Below are 15561 nucleotides of genomic sequence, written 5' to 3'. Positions count from 1 at the left end.
CGTAATGTGTGCCCTACATCCACAGAAGAAATCATAGCATAAAACTGACTTACATAGCCGGTATAGTCACCGTGCAATTGTTAATACAATGTAACTTAGTAGAAATGCTAATCAACAGGACTCTAGGTAAAATTGCGGCGGCTACGGCCAGACGCACAAAGGAGGCCTCCCTTAGGTCAACACCTGCTATGCGCAAGCTTCAAAGTGGACCTGGACCTTTAACAAATATTTACCAAACCTTCATAGGACCATGGGTATTCCGTATGTTCACGGGACCCCTTGAACGCTGGTCCCAGGCATGCCTTACTCGTTATCTCAGAGAGCATGGTAGGTATATATATGTATCTATACAATATGTATCGTCTGAGTTCATTTAGATTACATAAACACTGCTTATATAAATCATGATTATTCCACTATAAACTGGCGTCCACCCCGTGTATTGTGAAATCATGTACAGGTCTTTTGTATGACGACCTCATGAGCGAGAGAGAGCCTATCGTTGAACGAGCTTTAGAAATGCTACCAGAAGATTTGAAAACTGCAAGATTCAGAAGGATAGCTAGAGGTATGCACATATCCACACTAAGGATGTACCCCCCTCTGGAAGAGCAAAACTACGACCCTTTCGTGCCATACCTGGCACCATATATTGAAGAAGCAAAGTTCCAACTGCAAGAAGAAGAAGAACTGCTCGGATACCACCCACAAGATAGACGTGTTTTTTGCGGTACGTTGTTTTTGGTATATGCAATACAGTGATATTATAACCTGACAACGTACGTTGGTGTGGTTTATAATGCAACATTGGCATGGTTTGTGTTCATTCTGTCTAATCACATGCAGGTGGAACAACCGGATTTGGTGATATGGAGCCTGGGATGCACTTCCTTACATCGCTTCCCAACCTATACGGTGCGGGTATGGGAAACATGAAAAAGAAATAAATACACAAAGCGAATTGCTGTGCCACGACATGTGGATGGTTTATATAAGATAGCGTGATGTTGCACACATCTCCACTTTAAAGTGATATCAGAAGCCTAACGACCTAAAATACGGTTTTAGAATAAAATTGGATCAGAATAAGGACAAATATCGGTAGAAGGACGTGGGAGGTGGTATGACACCGACGAAGTGACCACCGGTCAACAATGAATACTAAAGTAGACAACTTACACACTCGTCAACCGTCACTTAACCCATGCTTCCATAAACTATGTAGAACGTAATATAACTAGCTTCATAATTCAGGATTCCAGTTAATCTATGGTGCATGGTTACGTCGTATTATGGTGTAAATTGTATTGCCCGACACACATCGACGTTGTTCACACGGCGCCACTATCAATATAGCTGGTCCGGATATTTAACATCATAATCAAAATGACGACTGATAAAAACATTATCTTCATCTTTGACTTCGGGTCACACCAATCCGGGTCTATGGTACGCTTCCTTCGTGGACTGGGAATAACATGCGAACTATTCCCAGTGGAGAAGGCTGTTGAAACTCTTTCCGGACGTGTCCCAGCAGCAGTTATACTTAGCGGTGGATCAGAAAGTGTAAAGGATGCGGATTCTATCAAGATAGACAAGAAGATTTTGGAAATCTGTGCCTCTAAACATGTCCCAGTCCTCGCATTGGCTTACGCCATGTACGCTCTTTGCGAAACCTTGGGAGGCAAAGTCACCAAGCTGGGCCCACAGGAAAGTGAATACCGTAAGGAAAATGTACACGTAGAAGCTGGATCAGACTCCATCCTTGAAGGCGTACCTTCCAGCTTCGTTGCACACGGATGCCACCTCGATAAAATCGACTCCATCCCAACTGGCTTCAAAGTATCCATGAAAGATGCACATGGAAACGTAGCTGGTATTGTTAACTCACAGTCTAATGTCAGAGCATTCTGCTTCCACCCACAAGAGGTTGAAGAAGGAAAGGCTGATATGATCATGAAGAAATTCTGCTTCGAACTTAGCCGCTGTGAAAAGACATGGGATATGCGCAGCTACCACGAACAAACTAAGAAGGACGTTATCAAGCAGTGTGGTTCCAAGAAATTCGTCGTTGCAGGGCTCTCTGGTGGTGTGGACAGCACCGTCTGTGCCGCCATTGTACACGAGGCCATCAAGGAAAGGTTCCACGGTATCATGATTAACACCGGTTTGATGAGGTACCAGGAAACACAAAAGTGCTACGACAGACTTAAGGCTGAAATCCCGGGTATCCAGCTTACCATCCGTGATTCATCAGCCGTATTCTTCAAGGAACTTAAGGGCGTGCATGACCCCGAAAACAAACGTAAGGTCATTGGACGCGTGTACATCGAGGAATTCGAAAAGGCCATGAAGGAGCTTGGTTACAACCACGACAACTGCCTGTTGCTACAGGGTACCATCTACCCTGATATCCTCGAGTCTGACCTTAACAGAAGGAGCAAACTCCCAGTTAAGTCACACCACAACGTTGGAGGTCTTCCTGAAAACTTGAAATTCGAACTCATTGAACCCGTGCGCTTGCTGTTCAAGGAGGAAGTCAGGGATTTGGGTAGACTATTAGGTCTCTCTGAAACCACCTTCAAGAGACACCCATTCCCAGGACCCGGTCTCGGTGCCAGGGTTTTGGGAGAACTCACTCCAGAACGTGTAGAAATTGCCAGACAAGCTGACAGATACATGTTTGAAGAGCTTGAAGCCAGGGGTTTGGTTGACAAGGTGTCCCAATGCGCCTGTGTACTTCTTCCCAACACCCGCTCAACTGGTTTGAGAAATTCAGCCAGAGTTTACGGTATGGTCGTAGTTGTGCGTATCATTATGACCGTCGATTTCGTTACCGCCAAATTCGCAAGGCATATCGATATGGAGTGCTTGGCCGCAATCTCGCGCAAGATCACTGAAAATATCCCTGAAGTTAACAGGGTATGCTATGACATTACTGACAAACCCCCAGCCACCATTGAATGGGAGTAAATTAACAAAATTATTACCGCTACAAACAAAAAACCACTCTTCCGTCATCTATGCAGTTCTACATTCTGAATAGTTTTTCGATTTAAACGCGCAGTTTAATATTTAATGCTTGAAAATAAACTCTAGAATATCAGTATAAATATGGGCTAGGGCAATCATAGTCACTATCCTAACTAATCTGATAAATGCAGCTAAATCTACAGCTGTTAAAATTCGTTACGACTGTCTGAGTTGTCCTCAAATGATAATGCCAGTGTTATAGCACTAGACTGGCCCGATAAAATCTCTGATACGAACGTTTTAACATTATCCTGAAACGTCTATGAATAAATGAATCAACCTACAAATGTAAGCTTCTCTTTCCTCATAACAGAGTATACGTTCTTGCTGAGGTTTAACGCAAAAACTGCAGGGGTGGAGTAAACACCCAAAACTCGTTCCCATTGAAGATGTCTTCCGGCTGTAGGAATATATAACAAAGTTATATGAAACAAACCTGTAGTATAGCAAAATTCAAATGGTAAACTGGAATGCTTCTCCATGACGAGAGATATAGTAGATAAATGTTCATCCATCGAAGTCTCAGGTATGAAGAATAGAAGGCACAAAGGCCTGCTGCATCTCTGTTTCAAATCAGAAACGCTATCAACCTTTACCGGTGGGCCCATGTTACGATAGTAACTCTTCGCAAACTGCAATATGTCTTCCGCTTTGCGAGGTCCCTTGTATCTAATCGCAGTAGTAGGACTCTTCACACCCTGAGGGAAAAGGAATATAGTAGGGAAGCCTTTCACGCCGTAACGCGCAGCCAATGCTGTGTAGACAGTGGCATCAATGGAACCAACTTTAACCTTGCCCGAAGATTGGGCCATGCGAGCCCATTCGGGGTGAAAAGCTTTGCAGTGACGGCACCAAGGAGCGTAAAACAAAATCAACCATTGGTTCGATCTATCATTTACAACTAGGCGTTCAAATTCAGCATCAGTAAGAGATATCACCTTGCCAGTAGAAGCAGTGGGTCCAGCATTTTGAATAGAAGCCCGAACCTTCTTATTAACATGTATGTTGACATTTTTCATAGTGAAGGTAACAAGATCAGGCACAGCCAATTTGCCATTGTAATCAACCACATCAGGCTTAGCAGAAGGTCCTAAAATATCTAAAAGAAATTATACAATCACATACCACGACCTAGGAATACCTTAAATGAAGGAAAGGAAGATATCCCAAATCGAGCCATGACGGATGAATCCTTGACAGCATAAACATTGACCACATCCTTCATGCAAGTAGCGACAGTCTCATATTGACGGTAAAAATTACTACTGTCAAAACTGCAATATGTCATTCATATGTATCATAAAACAAACGTATCATCGAGAAATTGGACTAAAGATACTCCGTCGTTAGCAACTGCATTGTCGAAAGAAGAAGCGTATAATACTTTAACGGGACTAGAGCTATCGCCATAGTTACCACGAGCCCCTGAGAGGAAGAAGGCCGTGGCCAATAGGAAAACACGCATGGAATACATTATATCATTACACTACGTTAATACAGCTGTTAAGTATTTTTTATAGAATGGAACGAAAATATCTAGTCGTAGAAGATCTAAAGAAATGCCATGGTTATGGGTGTGTATAAGGTTGATGCAGAAGGGATCTTATCCACGAAGAATCTTCGCTGTAGCTGTCAATGCCACTATAAATTGAAAATTCGCTCTACAAAATGATCCTTTCACCCTCGGAAGATGAAGGTTGCGTCACGGAGAAAGAAGAAACACAAACGAAGGAATCTGGTTTTACGGCCTTTAGACCTTCCGGGTTGATTTACAGACACATTAAACAGCTAACAAATGCTAAACTGATACATTTGGCAAAACGCATGATATGCGAAAATACAGTTTGGGCACATAATGAGGCACTAAAAATCATTTTAATACAACTTAGAAGCATACCGCCATTAGGCCATATCGCAGAAGATCTCATGCTTGCATTTATACATCTACTACAGAGGGACCATAAGTCATGTTTAGATGATAAAAAACCGTATGATAGCGCACATGATGATATGTTTCACAAATTCCTCTCCATATCCGGAAGTACATCACCGTTCCTTGTATGTCTTACTTATAAGACACATAGCACTCAGAGACCATTAATCATGACACATGCTACACGTATAAAGGCATCAAATGGAAATATATATGAAATGATGCATCAAATCAAAAGGTACCACCATTAAATCATCGTTATACATCCACCAGGAATTGCGCCGAGTGGAATCTTGAGAAACATTATCTAGCACAATATTACAAGTGGATTGTGAATCATGCGGAGACATTAACTAACTATGACGCTACATTATCAAACAGCTATATGTAAGTTTTATTGTATGTTGAACTATTCTCCAGTGTGGAATTGGAACATATTCTCAAGTCATATGCGGAGTTGAAGTCACTGCCAAATGAAGCATTGTTTAGATTATATATTGAAGCGAATACCACGGATACACTGAAATCAAAGGAAGTGTTAGATGAATTCATTGAACTTTACCCTAATGTGAATTACTTGAGAAAGTACAGGGCGATGTTGTCAGATAGGAAGCCTAAAGTAAGTTAATAGGAGATTCTATCACGCCGTTGTAGAAAGAAGACATAACAATGCATGCGTACAACTCAGCTATGGATAAACCTAGTATGCACTTCGCCATGAAGCGGAAAAAATCACTTGATACTAGGCAACTTATACTCCTGCTATTCGATAAAACGGTATGAAAATTTTGTTATACATATAACTGTATTAGATTGTGGAGCCTAATGACATTGTTAACTGGGAACGGCTGTTATATCACCTACTTACTGAAAGACCATTAAATGGTAAGCTCGTTCGATTCGGTTTTAGCAATCACCAGAAATGCTAATTATTGTTGACGATCTGTTTGAAACAGATCTAAAGAGAGCAAAAGTGCTCTTCACCGAAAAAGGTAAGCTGTGGAAAGCTCTTACCTAATTCAACATATAGGAACGTGGGCGCATTATTTAAGAGATGATGAAAATATCATCAAATACTATTTGGCCACCGGAAAAATTATACATTATAATAACTTTCACGAATATGCTGACATGTATACTGAGGTTGTAAGGTATGTATATTTAATCTTGTCAATATATCGATGTAGATTAACGAAAGTAAAGCTAAAAATAAAAGATATGGATACGAACCATCCCATTTGGAAGCATTTCAGAGATGCCATCAACATGGTTTAACTTGAAATTACAATTTCGCTAGGAACTATACAGCTATTCTAATTAATTCTTTGTTATAACTGTTGTGTATTAGCATTATCATGTTATCAAAAATATACCACGCCAAATATGGTTGAATGGCAATGCTTTACCTACGATTGATAGTCACGGATGTACGAAACGTAACAACGCATCTCACAGCGTACACATTTGTTAAACCAACATGTCAACATAATATTCATCTTAACAATGAAAAGTAATATGTACAGCGTAATAATACATCCATTCGTTTGTTAACTATCAAATATAGACATTGATCGACCAAAGACAGTCCAAATAACGTTACTGAATAACATGACGGCAACAAAAAAAGATATTCACTAATACGAATACATTCTGTTAAATATCAAAAGTTCACCACTAGGTGATTGTTAAATATATTCTTCAATTTTGTACGATTGTTGACCAATAGAACGGGAACACAAAAAATCAAATGAGATAGCAAACTAACGTATTCAATATTTATAGAGCATGCACTTCAAGGAACACACGATGAAAATTTTAAATTCATCACCAAAAATACATAAAAGGTTGCACAATCATGGTTATCAATCAGTAGTCGTGTGTAAAAAGAGAGATTTGTTCATTATGATTGCAAATGATTAAATATAACTTGTAAAATAGAGGTCAAGTATGCGGTGTCTATTACTTTATAGGCGTCCACAACTAGTATTCATTGATTCAAGAATATACATGTAACGGGATAACATGAAATCAATCTAATGGATCATCCACTCCGACAGCGAATAATAATGACATAAAAGGTGTACCGGCCGAGTAACACATTACGGAAACTGCGCACACGGCTAAATGCAAAGCGCGCACCACAGTATAAAAAATTGAATGGATATCAATGTATAGCGTTGTTAATGTTTTATCCAATTGTTTAATAGTATTGTCATGATATTCCAACACAAATATGGACAGTATGTTAAAACAGCTTTGCATAAAGACAACGCGCGCGGAAGGTCAGATGTACGACGACGCGGCACATTCGTTGTTGAGACACGACTTACTGGACTTATCTACACATTTATAAAAAACAGAATTGGCCTCCCATTGTGCACAACCACTATAAAAGCCGCTTAACGTCGTATGACACCACATCTCGGAGACAGGCAACTCTTCGAGGGCCACCCAATATTACATTCTGCTGAGAGTCACATCGAAATCCAGCAGCAAGCCTGCTGAATTAAAAACAATTAAAACACGGTAGAAATACATTTAGACAACCCTTGTATGACTCAAAATCAATAATAAAGTAATTTGTCAATATAGATTCACGCGTCATACTATAAGGGTGTAAGGCGTTGTTTCAACACGGGCCCCAGTAGGATTTCCGACGCTTATGCGTCTTCAAATTGCGCTTTAGCGTAGATATGTTCCTACACACGCAACAGCAGGGTGCTTTTTTGGCGGTTGTAGGCGCTGGGATTGTTATTTTATTAAACGCTCAGAAAGATCCGAGGAAGACATCTCCTATTAACACATTTGGATTTTTTAAATAAATAAACATAGGAAAATGGATTCCAATGCGGATGATACACGACAGGCGGCGCCAACAAATTCACCGACACATGTTGCGGTTAAAACAGAGCTTGAGGGTGGGTCGCCTCAGCAAGTCCAGCAACCAACTGTCAAGGCCAATCAACCGTTGGGATATCAACAGGCCGATCCAAAGCAGATGTACTATCAGCAGCAGTACATGTACCCACGTATGATGGGCCAAATGCATCCACAACACATGATGCAGCAACAGATGTTACAACAACAGATGACGCAGCAACAACAAATGGGACATGTACAGCAGCCGCAAATAGGTCAACAACAGGCACAACAACAAATGCCGCAACAGGCGCAGCAGCCGGTTGGTCACCAACAACAACCTCACATGGGACCGCAAGCACAAACCCAGATGCCACAGCAGCAGGGACAGTCACAACAACCTCAGCAAATGCAGTATGCCAATATGATGCGACAACAGCCTGGAATGCAACAACATCACCAGGGTACCGGGTGGTATTACCCTATGGGTGTCTATAATCAGCAAATGATGCATCAACAAATGATGGCAAATAACCAAGCTGCAATGATGTCTAAATTTCTTCCGCATTACAACGCATACTTAAATAGATATCAACAGAATAATGCAGATGTTAAGCAGGAAAATCCAGCTGCTCAGACTGATGTCAAGGAGGAGAATGGTGACCCAGCTCAACAACCAATTGCTAATGAAACTCAAGAAGGCGTTAAAAAAGAGGATGGTGGTGCTGAAAATCTCACAACAGAGTCAGACCAAACAGAACAACAACCTCAGGGGACACCGCAACAGCCGATGCAGCCGGGACAACCTGGAACTGGGCAATTCCCCATGAGATATGGGATGCAGGCGCCATATCCATATGGAATGAATATGCAGATGAACCCGATGATGTATTATCAGCAACCAAACAGACTTTTGGTTGGCAATGCCATTGAAGGAATACCTGCTCTCAAAATAGCCAACAGCCGTTTCCAAAATGTTACACAAATGCTCGATGCACTTGCACAACAACCCAAAAAGAAACAACACAGAAGGATGATATCGAGATATGAACAAGATGATGGTGATTTTAAGAGCGTTGTTAACGATTTCTTTTCGGCTGATGGAAAGAATGAAAATAGTGATGATGAATACCTAGTTGGTAGATCGGTTAGAGACCTTGACCCAGGATCTATACGACGTAGTGGAAGAGCAAGGGTTAAAAATTCACTGTATGCTGAATATACAGAAAGCGATGCAGACACATGGGATGAATCCGTTACCAGGACAGCACCTCCAATCCCTAAACAACCAAGGAAAAGGCGTCAGACAAACACAACAACGAGAAAATCACACCAGCGATCCAATACTAATCCATATTCTAAGAACAATTACGTAATGTATGATGACAGTGATGAAGACGAAGATGAGGACTCGGATGATGAATATTCGGATACCCTTGGTGATCTCGATGGTGGCTCCGTTGCCCTTCGTAACAGAAAGAGGAGAGTTAACTACGCTGAAATGGAACATGAGGCGTGGAGCGGAGAAGAGGATGAAGATGACGGCGATGATGAATATGTAGAAAAACAACAAGGCGCTCTACCTGAAACTCTAGGCGGAATTGATCGTGTTATTGATCACCGAGTTAATGAAGCCGGAGAAACAGAATATCTAATTAAATGGCAAGGATATGCTCATATACATAACACGTGGGATGTTTATAGTTCACTAAAAGATTATCTGGGTATTAAAAGGCTAGATAATTATATTAAGAAAATGAAAGCACGTGAAGAACGGGCGCGCTTTTTGACACCTGATGAAATAGAGTATGAAAACATCGATGTGGAACTGCAGAAAAGAATAGATGAGGATGCCCTCAAAGCAGAAAGGATCGTTACACATTATGTGGATGAAGATAGTGGTGTAGACTACTACATGGTCAAATGGAGAAGCTGTACATATGATCAGTGTACATATGAAGATGAGAAGGTCTTGACTGAGCATGGGTTTGATCATCTCATTAAAAGCTTCCGTGAAAGAGAGGATCGTATATGCGGAGAGATGGCGAAAAAGATGCCATGGAACACACATTCACTCAGTTTAACAAAATTCGAACCATATCACGATACACCCACATTTTTGGCTAATCACGAAACGCGGAAGCTAAGGGATTATCAACTTATCGGTGTTAACTGGATTGTAAACAGAATGAAACGCGGTTTGAGTGTTCTGCTAGCCGATGAAATGGGTCTTGGAAAGACAGTCCAGACGATTACGCTGATCGGACACTTCTTGTACAAGGAAGGCCTCATTGGACCATATCTGGTTATTGTTCCGCAATCAACCATAGATAATTGGATGAGAGAATTTGAAACATGGCTTCCTCAGGCCAACGTAGTATGTTACTATGGTAATGCGAAGGCACGTGAAATAATTCGGACTTTTGAACTAGCAAGAGTGCATGTACCAGGAAAGGGGGAACGTTATAGATGCGACGTTTGTGTTACAACACCTTCAATTATCAATGCAGCGGTGGACCTTGAGTTTTTACGTAGGATTTCATGGCAACTCATGGTTGTGGACGAAGCACACCAGTTGAAGAACAGAAATTCCAAACGATTTGTCGAGCTCAGGCAATTCATGGCAGACTACAAGCTTTTGCTCAGTGGTACGCCACTACACAACAACCTCGAAGAGCTTTGGACGTTGCTACATTTCATCAATCCCCAGATATACCCATATTACGAAGAGTTCCGAAGGAGATACGCAGATGTTGAAAATGCCGCAGCCATTGGAGAAAACAAACAGAAACAACTGCTTTCACTGCAGCAAGAGTTACACGAAATGGTGCTGCGTAGAGTGAAGAAAGATGTGGAAAAATCGTTGCCAAACAAGGTGGAACGCATTCTTAGGGTTGAATTGTCACCCATGCAAGTGGAGTGGTACAGAAACATATTAACTCGTAACTACGATCAGCTCGCAAAGAACAGTGGAGGTTCAAGATCTTCCTTGCAAAACATATGTATGGAACTCAAGAAGGTCTGCAACCATCCTTTCCTTTGCTATGAACCCGTAGACCGACAAAGTTGGCTACAAGGTTTGGTTTATGGTAGTGGTAAAATATGTTTGCTGGATAAATTATTGGCTCGACTCAAGGAACGTGGCCACAGAGTGCTTATTTTTTCACAGATGGTACGCATGTTAAACATTATATCGGAGTATCTCACCATGAGAGGGTTCAAACACCAACGTTTGGACGGAACCATGGGCAGAGAGGTGAGAAAGAAGGCAATGGACCACTTTAATGACCCCAATAGTGATGATTTCTGCTTCTTACTTTCTACAAAAGCTGGTGGTTTGGGTATCAATCTTACTACGGCTGATACAGTTATTATTTATGACAGTGATTGGAACCCTCAAAACGATTTGCAGGCTGAAGCCAGGGCCCATCGTATCGGACAGACTAAAACCGTTCAAATATATAGGCTAGTGACTAAAGACTCTATAGAACAAACCATTTTGGAACGTGCCAAAACTAAAATGGTACTTGATGCCCTTGTTGTGCAGGGGTTAAACAAGAAAGGTAATGCTGTTGTTTTGGATGATGCTAATTCCAAGTGCGGGTTCTCGCGAGAAGAACTTGCTAAAATTCTCAAATTCGGAGCATCTAAACTTTGGAGCAAAGATAAGACAGTTACTTCTCAGGATGTGCCTAAGGACGAAAATATTGATATCGATCTGGATAAGGTTTTGGAAGAAGCTGAAGTTACTAACGATGATGGCTTAGCCTCGGACCTTCTCAGCACATATACAAATATCACAGAATTCCGATACGAACCTCCAGAAGAACAAGCGGGAATTAATGCCGACAATAATAAGGAATTCTGGGACGCCACAATTCCTCTAGAGGAGAGAGTTAAACTGAAGAAGATGAAAGAAGAAGAATTAATGGTCCAGGGTCCACGTAGAACTAGAAACAAGGATATGAGAGGCATGGATAATGATGACTACTCTGATGATGAAACCGACGTGGACTTCCAGCCTAGGCGTGAATCTAAGGCTTGGGATGGTGATGAATCTGGAGGCGATAAGAAGAACGGTAAGAAACGAGGTCAAAAGCGGTCGCGTAAGTTAGTCCTGACAGTAAAGGACAAGGTAAAGATTTACCGGTCTTTGGGTAAATTCGGTGCACCAGAGATGAGATTGACAGATATTCGTGATGATACTAAGTTGGTCAAGGTTGATCTTAGGGTTATACTCAATGAGTGTCAAAACTTGATTGACATGTGTAAAACGAAGATCAATGAGATGACGTACGATGAGAATGGTGAAATTGTTCCGGATACGGTGGCAGGTAAGAAGCGTTCAACCCGATCATTCAAGACAATTGAACTTGGTGATATTAAGATAGCTCCACTGGAGTTTATTGAGAAGCTGAAGCTTCTAGAGTGCCTGGAAGATTGGGGCCGTTCACAGGCGGGTCCTGGTTGGGCCACCTCTGACAAGACACTGGAGTTGCCGCCTGAAGTGATGGAACAATTTAGTGATGCGAAGGACCCGTGGACTGCAGAAGACTGTGTAAACCTGCTGAAGATGATTCACATCCATGGTTATGGATACTGGACCCTATATTGCAATGATAAGACACATTGTGTCGGGGCACTAGAAGGTATGAAGCATGAGAAGGCAAAGTTGAAATCCCAGAGACTGCTTAAGATACTTTACGATGTAAGACATCATCTTGTTAATTCAAAGCTGCCGGACCTACCCGTTTTCATCGGTGCTCCGCAGCAAACTGCAAAAAAGAATCAAAAGATTGAAGAGTTGAACATCGACGATGACTCTGTCGTTGGTAAGGATGAGGATGATGAAAGTAATATCGAAATGCTCATTACTATGGGAAAACCATTGAAGCGTGAACACTATCCAGCAGCTGTAAAATGGACTTTGAGAAATGGAAAGGACCGACTCAAACGCATCAAGTTACTCAAGGATCAGGATCCAAAAGGCCCCGAATTTTTGAAAGAGGTTGAAGAGGCATTACCAGAAATCAGATTATACATTAATGCAGCTGTGGAGCAATGCAAGGACCAAGCTACTGGCCAAAAACTTAAGTCTGCCTGCTGGCGATTCGTCTCGAAATTCACTTTACTGACTTTGGAGGAATTGGAAAAGGAACCGCAGTGAGTTGTTACTGACGGTGGAACGCATTGTTGGCACTGTTATTTTGGCCCCAATTTGCAATTGTTTATTCACTGTTGCCATGTATTTCAAAAGATTACATATATAATTCTTCGTGAAAAGTTGGTTTTCAAAACACCAATTTAACGATTTGTTTTTTTGCTGGGATGATCTCATTGTTTATATACAAATCCTGTGGAGGGGTCACTTATCACATTACACCCTTTCATGTAAGTTAATCGCCTGTTCTTTTTTTAACAGTGAACTGATAAAACATTGATTCCCTAATGTTATTTTAATTATAAATAAATCTAGATATTTAGGCTACTATGTCTTTATATTATAAGGTTTTTCGTGTACTCTAAGTCTACTGCCATAGAGTCGATATTTTGTACATTATTACACTAAAGGCCTTCCCTTGAGTTCCCACCAATGGCGTTTGTTCGTTACCAAATTCCCTGGTACATTATTCCATGGGTCCCTACAAGGCGCATCGCTAACCACCTTCATTTCTACTCCCAATGATTTAAGATTCTTCTCATCAAGCAAGTTGTGAGAGGGAACCATGTATTTCTGTATTGTGGTGTAAACATCCTGTAATGACTCCATATTATGTTTCACTGATGAAAAATCTCCATCTTCGAGTGTATCGCTGAAATGATGTAGGAATGCCTTTTTTGAATACAGACGCTCGAAGTTTGATATGGATTTACCTAGAAATGAGGATATAGCACAATCGTTAGACATGCCGCACATTCCATCAGGTTTGTCTTCTTTTGTATTTCTAGAGGAAACACCCGATAAAGATACATGAATACCATCTCTCATCCAACCAATCATGTTGTGCTTCAGTTTTAGTCTTTTAATGTACTTCAGTGAAGTATAATCAAAATCACCATAGATAGCCATTGCTATTGGCGCGTTTTTTATTTTTTGATCAATTGGCGATATGCGATGCTGTGATTTAAGTAACTCGTTGATCAATCCTTCCGTCGACATTCCGTCACGATATACATGCTCCGGAACCATTTGAGGGCAGACAAGGTTAAGCTCTGGGAATGGTATCAATGTATTTAATACGGAACTCATACTAAAGCTCGGGTACTTTTCACTAACACTAGCCATACTTATATCTTTTATGTGTTTGCTTATGATCTCATTTTCTCCACTAAACCCATGTTCCTTTTTCGCTTCATTTCTAGAAGATTCACGAATTATGTGTGCCGTCTTCTGCATGGCATGATAACTAAGAGCTTCGTTTGAAAACAAATTCGTCACAGAAGCAACTTCATTCAGGTGGTTTAGACAAAAAAGGGTGTTGTAGGGTGAAATGGCAGCCATACTATCTTGTGTCACCACGTTACATACTCGATGTATTTTAGAGTAATTATCTCTCAGGATATCAAGAATGTAGTTGCCTAAACCGCCTCCAGTGCCACCTGATAGTCCAAATGTTATGTTAAAATATTGGAATGTCTTGTCGCATTTCTCGAGGTTGTGATCTATCAGATCTTCTACTGTTTGATGATATTGTGGACCGTGATGAAAATACGCAACACTCCAGTTATTTCCTGCGGCTTCTGTACCGCATACAATATTTTCATTATCTATATGACAGTGGTGTTGTTTTTGCAACACTTCAGTTATGGTGCTCAAATCAGTATCAATTAGTATACATCTTGCTTTCAAATTATTTATAAAATCATTGTAAGCATCCGGAGAAGCATCTAAAGATGGTACATTTACATTTGTATTCAATACAAAACTTCTTACATCATTCCAATCAGGGGGAAGGTTACCACAGTCTAACTTCAAATTCTTAAAAAACATTCCCCAAAAACAACTTGCCACTTGTATTCCACACTGACCTATATTAATACTTAGAACATCTTTCATATTTAATATATAATGACTGTTTCAGAATGAATCTGTTTTTGTTTTATGGAATGAAAAGATACTATAATTTCATTGAGATACTACGTAAATAGTATTTTTCTTCCTATAGCATGAGCAATATTCTACATAAATCTATTCGTTATGTAAAATCAATGTTGGCTGTCGTCATTGATCCATTATCACCATACTGATTTTCAGGTTGTGCTATGGGTGGATAGATAAACTTCCTTTCCCATCCAAAGCATTAATGTTATGTACCGCATTTATTTTCCCTTTGAAACATCAATGCGATTCTGCTGTTATAATTGAAGAAATGATCTATGCAACGTTTTACTGATTCTACTTTTCACGAAACAATCCACCTATGCTTTGATGGGGGCTGGATTTATGATCTCAATTTCCAAATATATTTTCTCTATAAATTATTAGTAGTTACAGACTAATCATAAAATCGTAATCAGAGTTAGTTACAACAAAACTGTTGCATAGTCTCCTGTATTCCCTTTTACATTTTCAAAATTTTCATGTTGTATAAAAGTTTGCCTTCCAATGCAAACCAATTAAAAATCACAATGACATACAAAATTAACGTAGGTATTGGATCGGTACCTTCTCATATAAATCATAATAGTTGAAAAATACATCATAGTATATTACCCGATAGATATGTACTCTTCGG

The 15561-nt window shown here is 40.4% G+C and overlaps 6 protein-coding genes across 7 annotated transcripts; 4 read left to right on the top strand and 2 right to left on the bottom strand.

Annotated features, from left to right (window-relative positions):
- Window positions 1-32: 32 nt before the first annotated feature.
- On the top strand, window positions 33-1233 carry BBOV_IV009120 (Ubiquinol-cytochrome C reductase complex 14kD subunit family protein). The gene is made up of 3 exons (XM_001610784.1): window positions 33-327; window positions 461-730; window positions 847-1233. The coding sequence occupies exons 1-3, from the start codon at window positions 105-107 to the stop codon at window positions 945-947; spliced, it is 594 nt and encodes a 197-aa protein (XP_001610834.1). The 5' UTR covers window positions 33-104; the 3' UTR covers window positions 948-1233.
- A 132-nt stretch (window positions 1234-1365) lies between these two features.
- On the top strand, window positions 1366-3093 carry BBOV_IV009110 (GMP synthase (glutamine-hydrolyzing) C-terminal domain containing protein). The gene has a single exon (XM_001610783.1). The coding sequence runs from the start codon at window positions 1387-1389 to the stop codon at window positions 2971-2973; it is 1587 nt and encodes a 528-aa protein (XP_001610833.1). The 5' UTR covers window positions 1366-1386; the 3' UTR covers window positions 2974-3093.
- Window positions 3094-3154: 61 nt separating this feature from the next.
- BBOV_IV009100 (Thioredoxin family protein) lies at window positions 3155-4532 on the bottom strand. Of its 2 annotated transcripts, XM_051767730.1 has the most exons (6): window positions 4344-4532; window positions 4159-4307; window positions 3624-4123; window positions 3470-3588; window positions 3318-3433; window positions 3157-3284 (listed from the first exon to the last, which is right to left on the bottom strand). In XM_051767730.1, the coding sequence occupies exons 1-4, from the start codon at window positions 4505-4507 to the stop codon at window positions 3556-3558; spliced, it is 846 nt and encodes a 281-aa protein (XP_051623679.1). In that variant the 5' UTR covers window positions 4508-4532; the 3' UTR covers window positions 3157-3284; window positions 3318-3433; window positions 3470-3555. The 2 variants fall into 2 exon arrangements, with proteins under 2 accessions (XP_001610832.1, XP_051623679.1); XM_001610782.2 differs by having other exon boundaries at window positions 3155-3284; window positions 3470-4123.
- A 149-nt stretch (window positions 4533-4681) lies between these two features.
- Window positions 4682-6276, top strand: BBOV_IV009090 (uncharacterized protein). The gene is made up of 9 exons (XM_001610781.2): window positions 4682-5091; window positions 5125-5204; window positions 5240-5353; window positions 5387-5585; window positions 5621-5743; window positions 5779-5851; window positions 5887-5958; window positions 5997-6117; window positions 6154-6276. The coding sequence occupies exons 1-9, from the start codon at window positions 4702-4704 to the stop codon at window positions 6239-6241; spliced, it is 1260 nt and encodes a 419-aa protein (XP_001610831.2). The 5' UTR covers window positions 4682-4701; the 3' UTR covers window positions 6242-6276.
- Window positions 6277-7454: 1178 nt separating this feature from the next.
- BBOV_IV009080 (SNF2 N-terminal domain family protein) lies at window positions 7455-13289 on the top strand. Its single transcript, XM_001610780.1, has one exon. It carries the CDS (start codon window positions 7803-7805, stop codon window positions 12990-12992), a length of 5190 nt encoding a protein of 1729 aa, XP_001610830.1. The 5' UTR covers window positions 7455-7802; the 3' UTR covers window positions 12993-13289.
- Window positions 13290-13345: 56 nt separating this feature from the next.
- BBOV_IV009070 (Tubulin GTPase domain containing protein) lies at window positions 13346-14922 on the bottom strand. Its single transcript, XM_001610779.2, has one exon. The coding sequence runs from the start codon at window positions 14880-14882 to the stop codon at window positions 13386-13388; it is 1497 nt and encodes a 498-aa protein (XP_001610829.1). The 5' UTR covers window positions 14883-14922; the 3' UTR covers window positions 13346-13385.
- Between the last annotated feature and the right edge of the window lie 639 nt (window positions 14923-15561).

This window comes from Babesia bovis, assembly GCF_000165395.2.
Source record: "Babesia bovis T2Bo chromosome 4 map unlocalized Chr4_1, whole genome shotgun sequence".
Classification (NCBI taxonomy): Eukaryota; Apicomplexa; class Aconoidasida; order Piroplasmida; family Babesiidae; genus Babesia; species Babesia bovis.
This window is presented reverse-complemented; position numbering and strand designations above follow the sequence as displayed.

What these genes read in the sequence shown, in the direction of transcription:
- BBOV_IV009120 (XM_001610784.1), top strand. Translation starts at nt 105, where the DNA reads ATGCTAATCAACAGGACTCTAGGTAAAATTGCGGCGGCTACGGCCAGA. An exon ending in TCGTTATCTCAGAGAGCATG is followed by an intron (nt 328 to 460) that starts GTAGGTATATAT and finishes AATCATGTACAG; the next exon opens with GTCTTTTGTATGACGACCTC. An exon ending in AGATAGACGTGTTTTTTGCG is followed by an intron (nt 731 to 846) that starts GTACGTTGTTTT and finishes AATCACATGCAG; the next exon opens with GTGGAACAACCGGATTTGGT.
- BBOV_IV009110 (XM_001610783.1), top strand. Translation starts at nt 1,387, where the DNA reads ATGACGACTGATAAAAACATTATCTTCATCTTTGACTTCGGGTCACAC.
- BBOV_IV009100 (XM_001610782.2), bottom strand. Translation starts at nt 4,507, where the DNA reads ATGTATTCCATGCGTGTTTTCCTATTGGCCACGGCCTTCTTCCTCTCA. An exon ending in TAAGGTATTCCTAGGTCGTG is followed by an intron (nt 4,124 to 4,158) that starts GTATGTGATTGT and finishes TAGATATTTTAG; the next exon opens with GACCTTCTGCTAAGCCTGAT. An exon ending in TGAATTTTGCTATACTACAG is followed by an intron (nt 3,434 to 3,469) that starts GTTTGTTTCATA and finishes ATATTCCTACAG; the next exon opens with CCGGAAGACATCTTCAATGG.
- BBOV_IV009090 (XM_001610781.2), top strand. Translation starts at nt 4,702, where the DNA reads ATGATCCTTTCACCCTCGGAAGATGAAGGTTGCGTCACGGAGAAAGAA. An exon ending in ACATTATCAAACAGCTATAT is followed by an intron (nt 5,354 to 5,386) that starts GTAAGTTTTATT and finishes ACTATTCTCCAG; the next exon opens with TGTGGAATTGGAACATATTC. An exon ending in AGTGCTCTTCACCGAAAAAG is followed by an intron (nt 5,959 to 5,996) that starts GTAAGCTGTGGA and finishes TTCAACATATAG; the next exon opens with GAACGTGGGCGCATTATTTA.
- BBOV_IV009080 (XM_001610780.1), top strand. Translation starts at nt 7,803, where the DNA reads ATGGATTCCAATGCGGATGATACACGACAGGCGGCGCCAACAAATTCA.
- BBOV_IV009070 (XM_001610779.2), bottom strand. Translation starts at nt 14,882, where the DNA reads ATGAAAGATGTTCTAAGTATTAATATAGGTCAGTGTGGAATACAAGTG.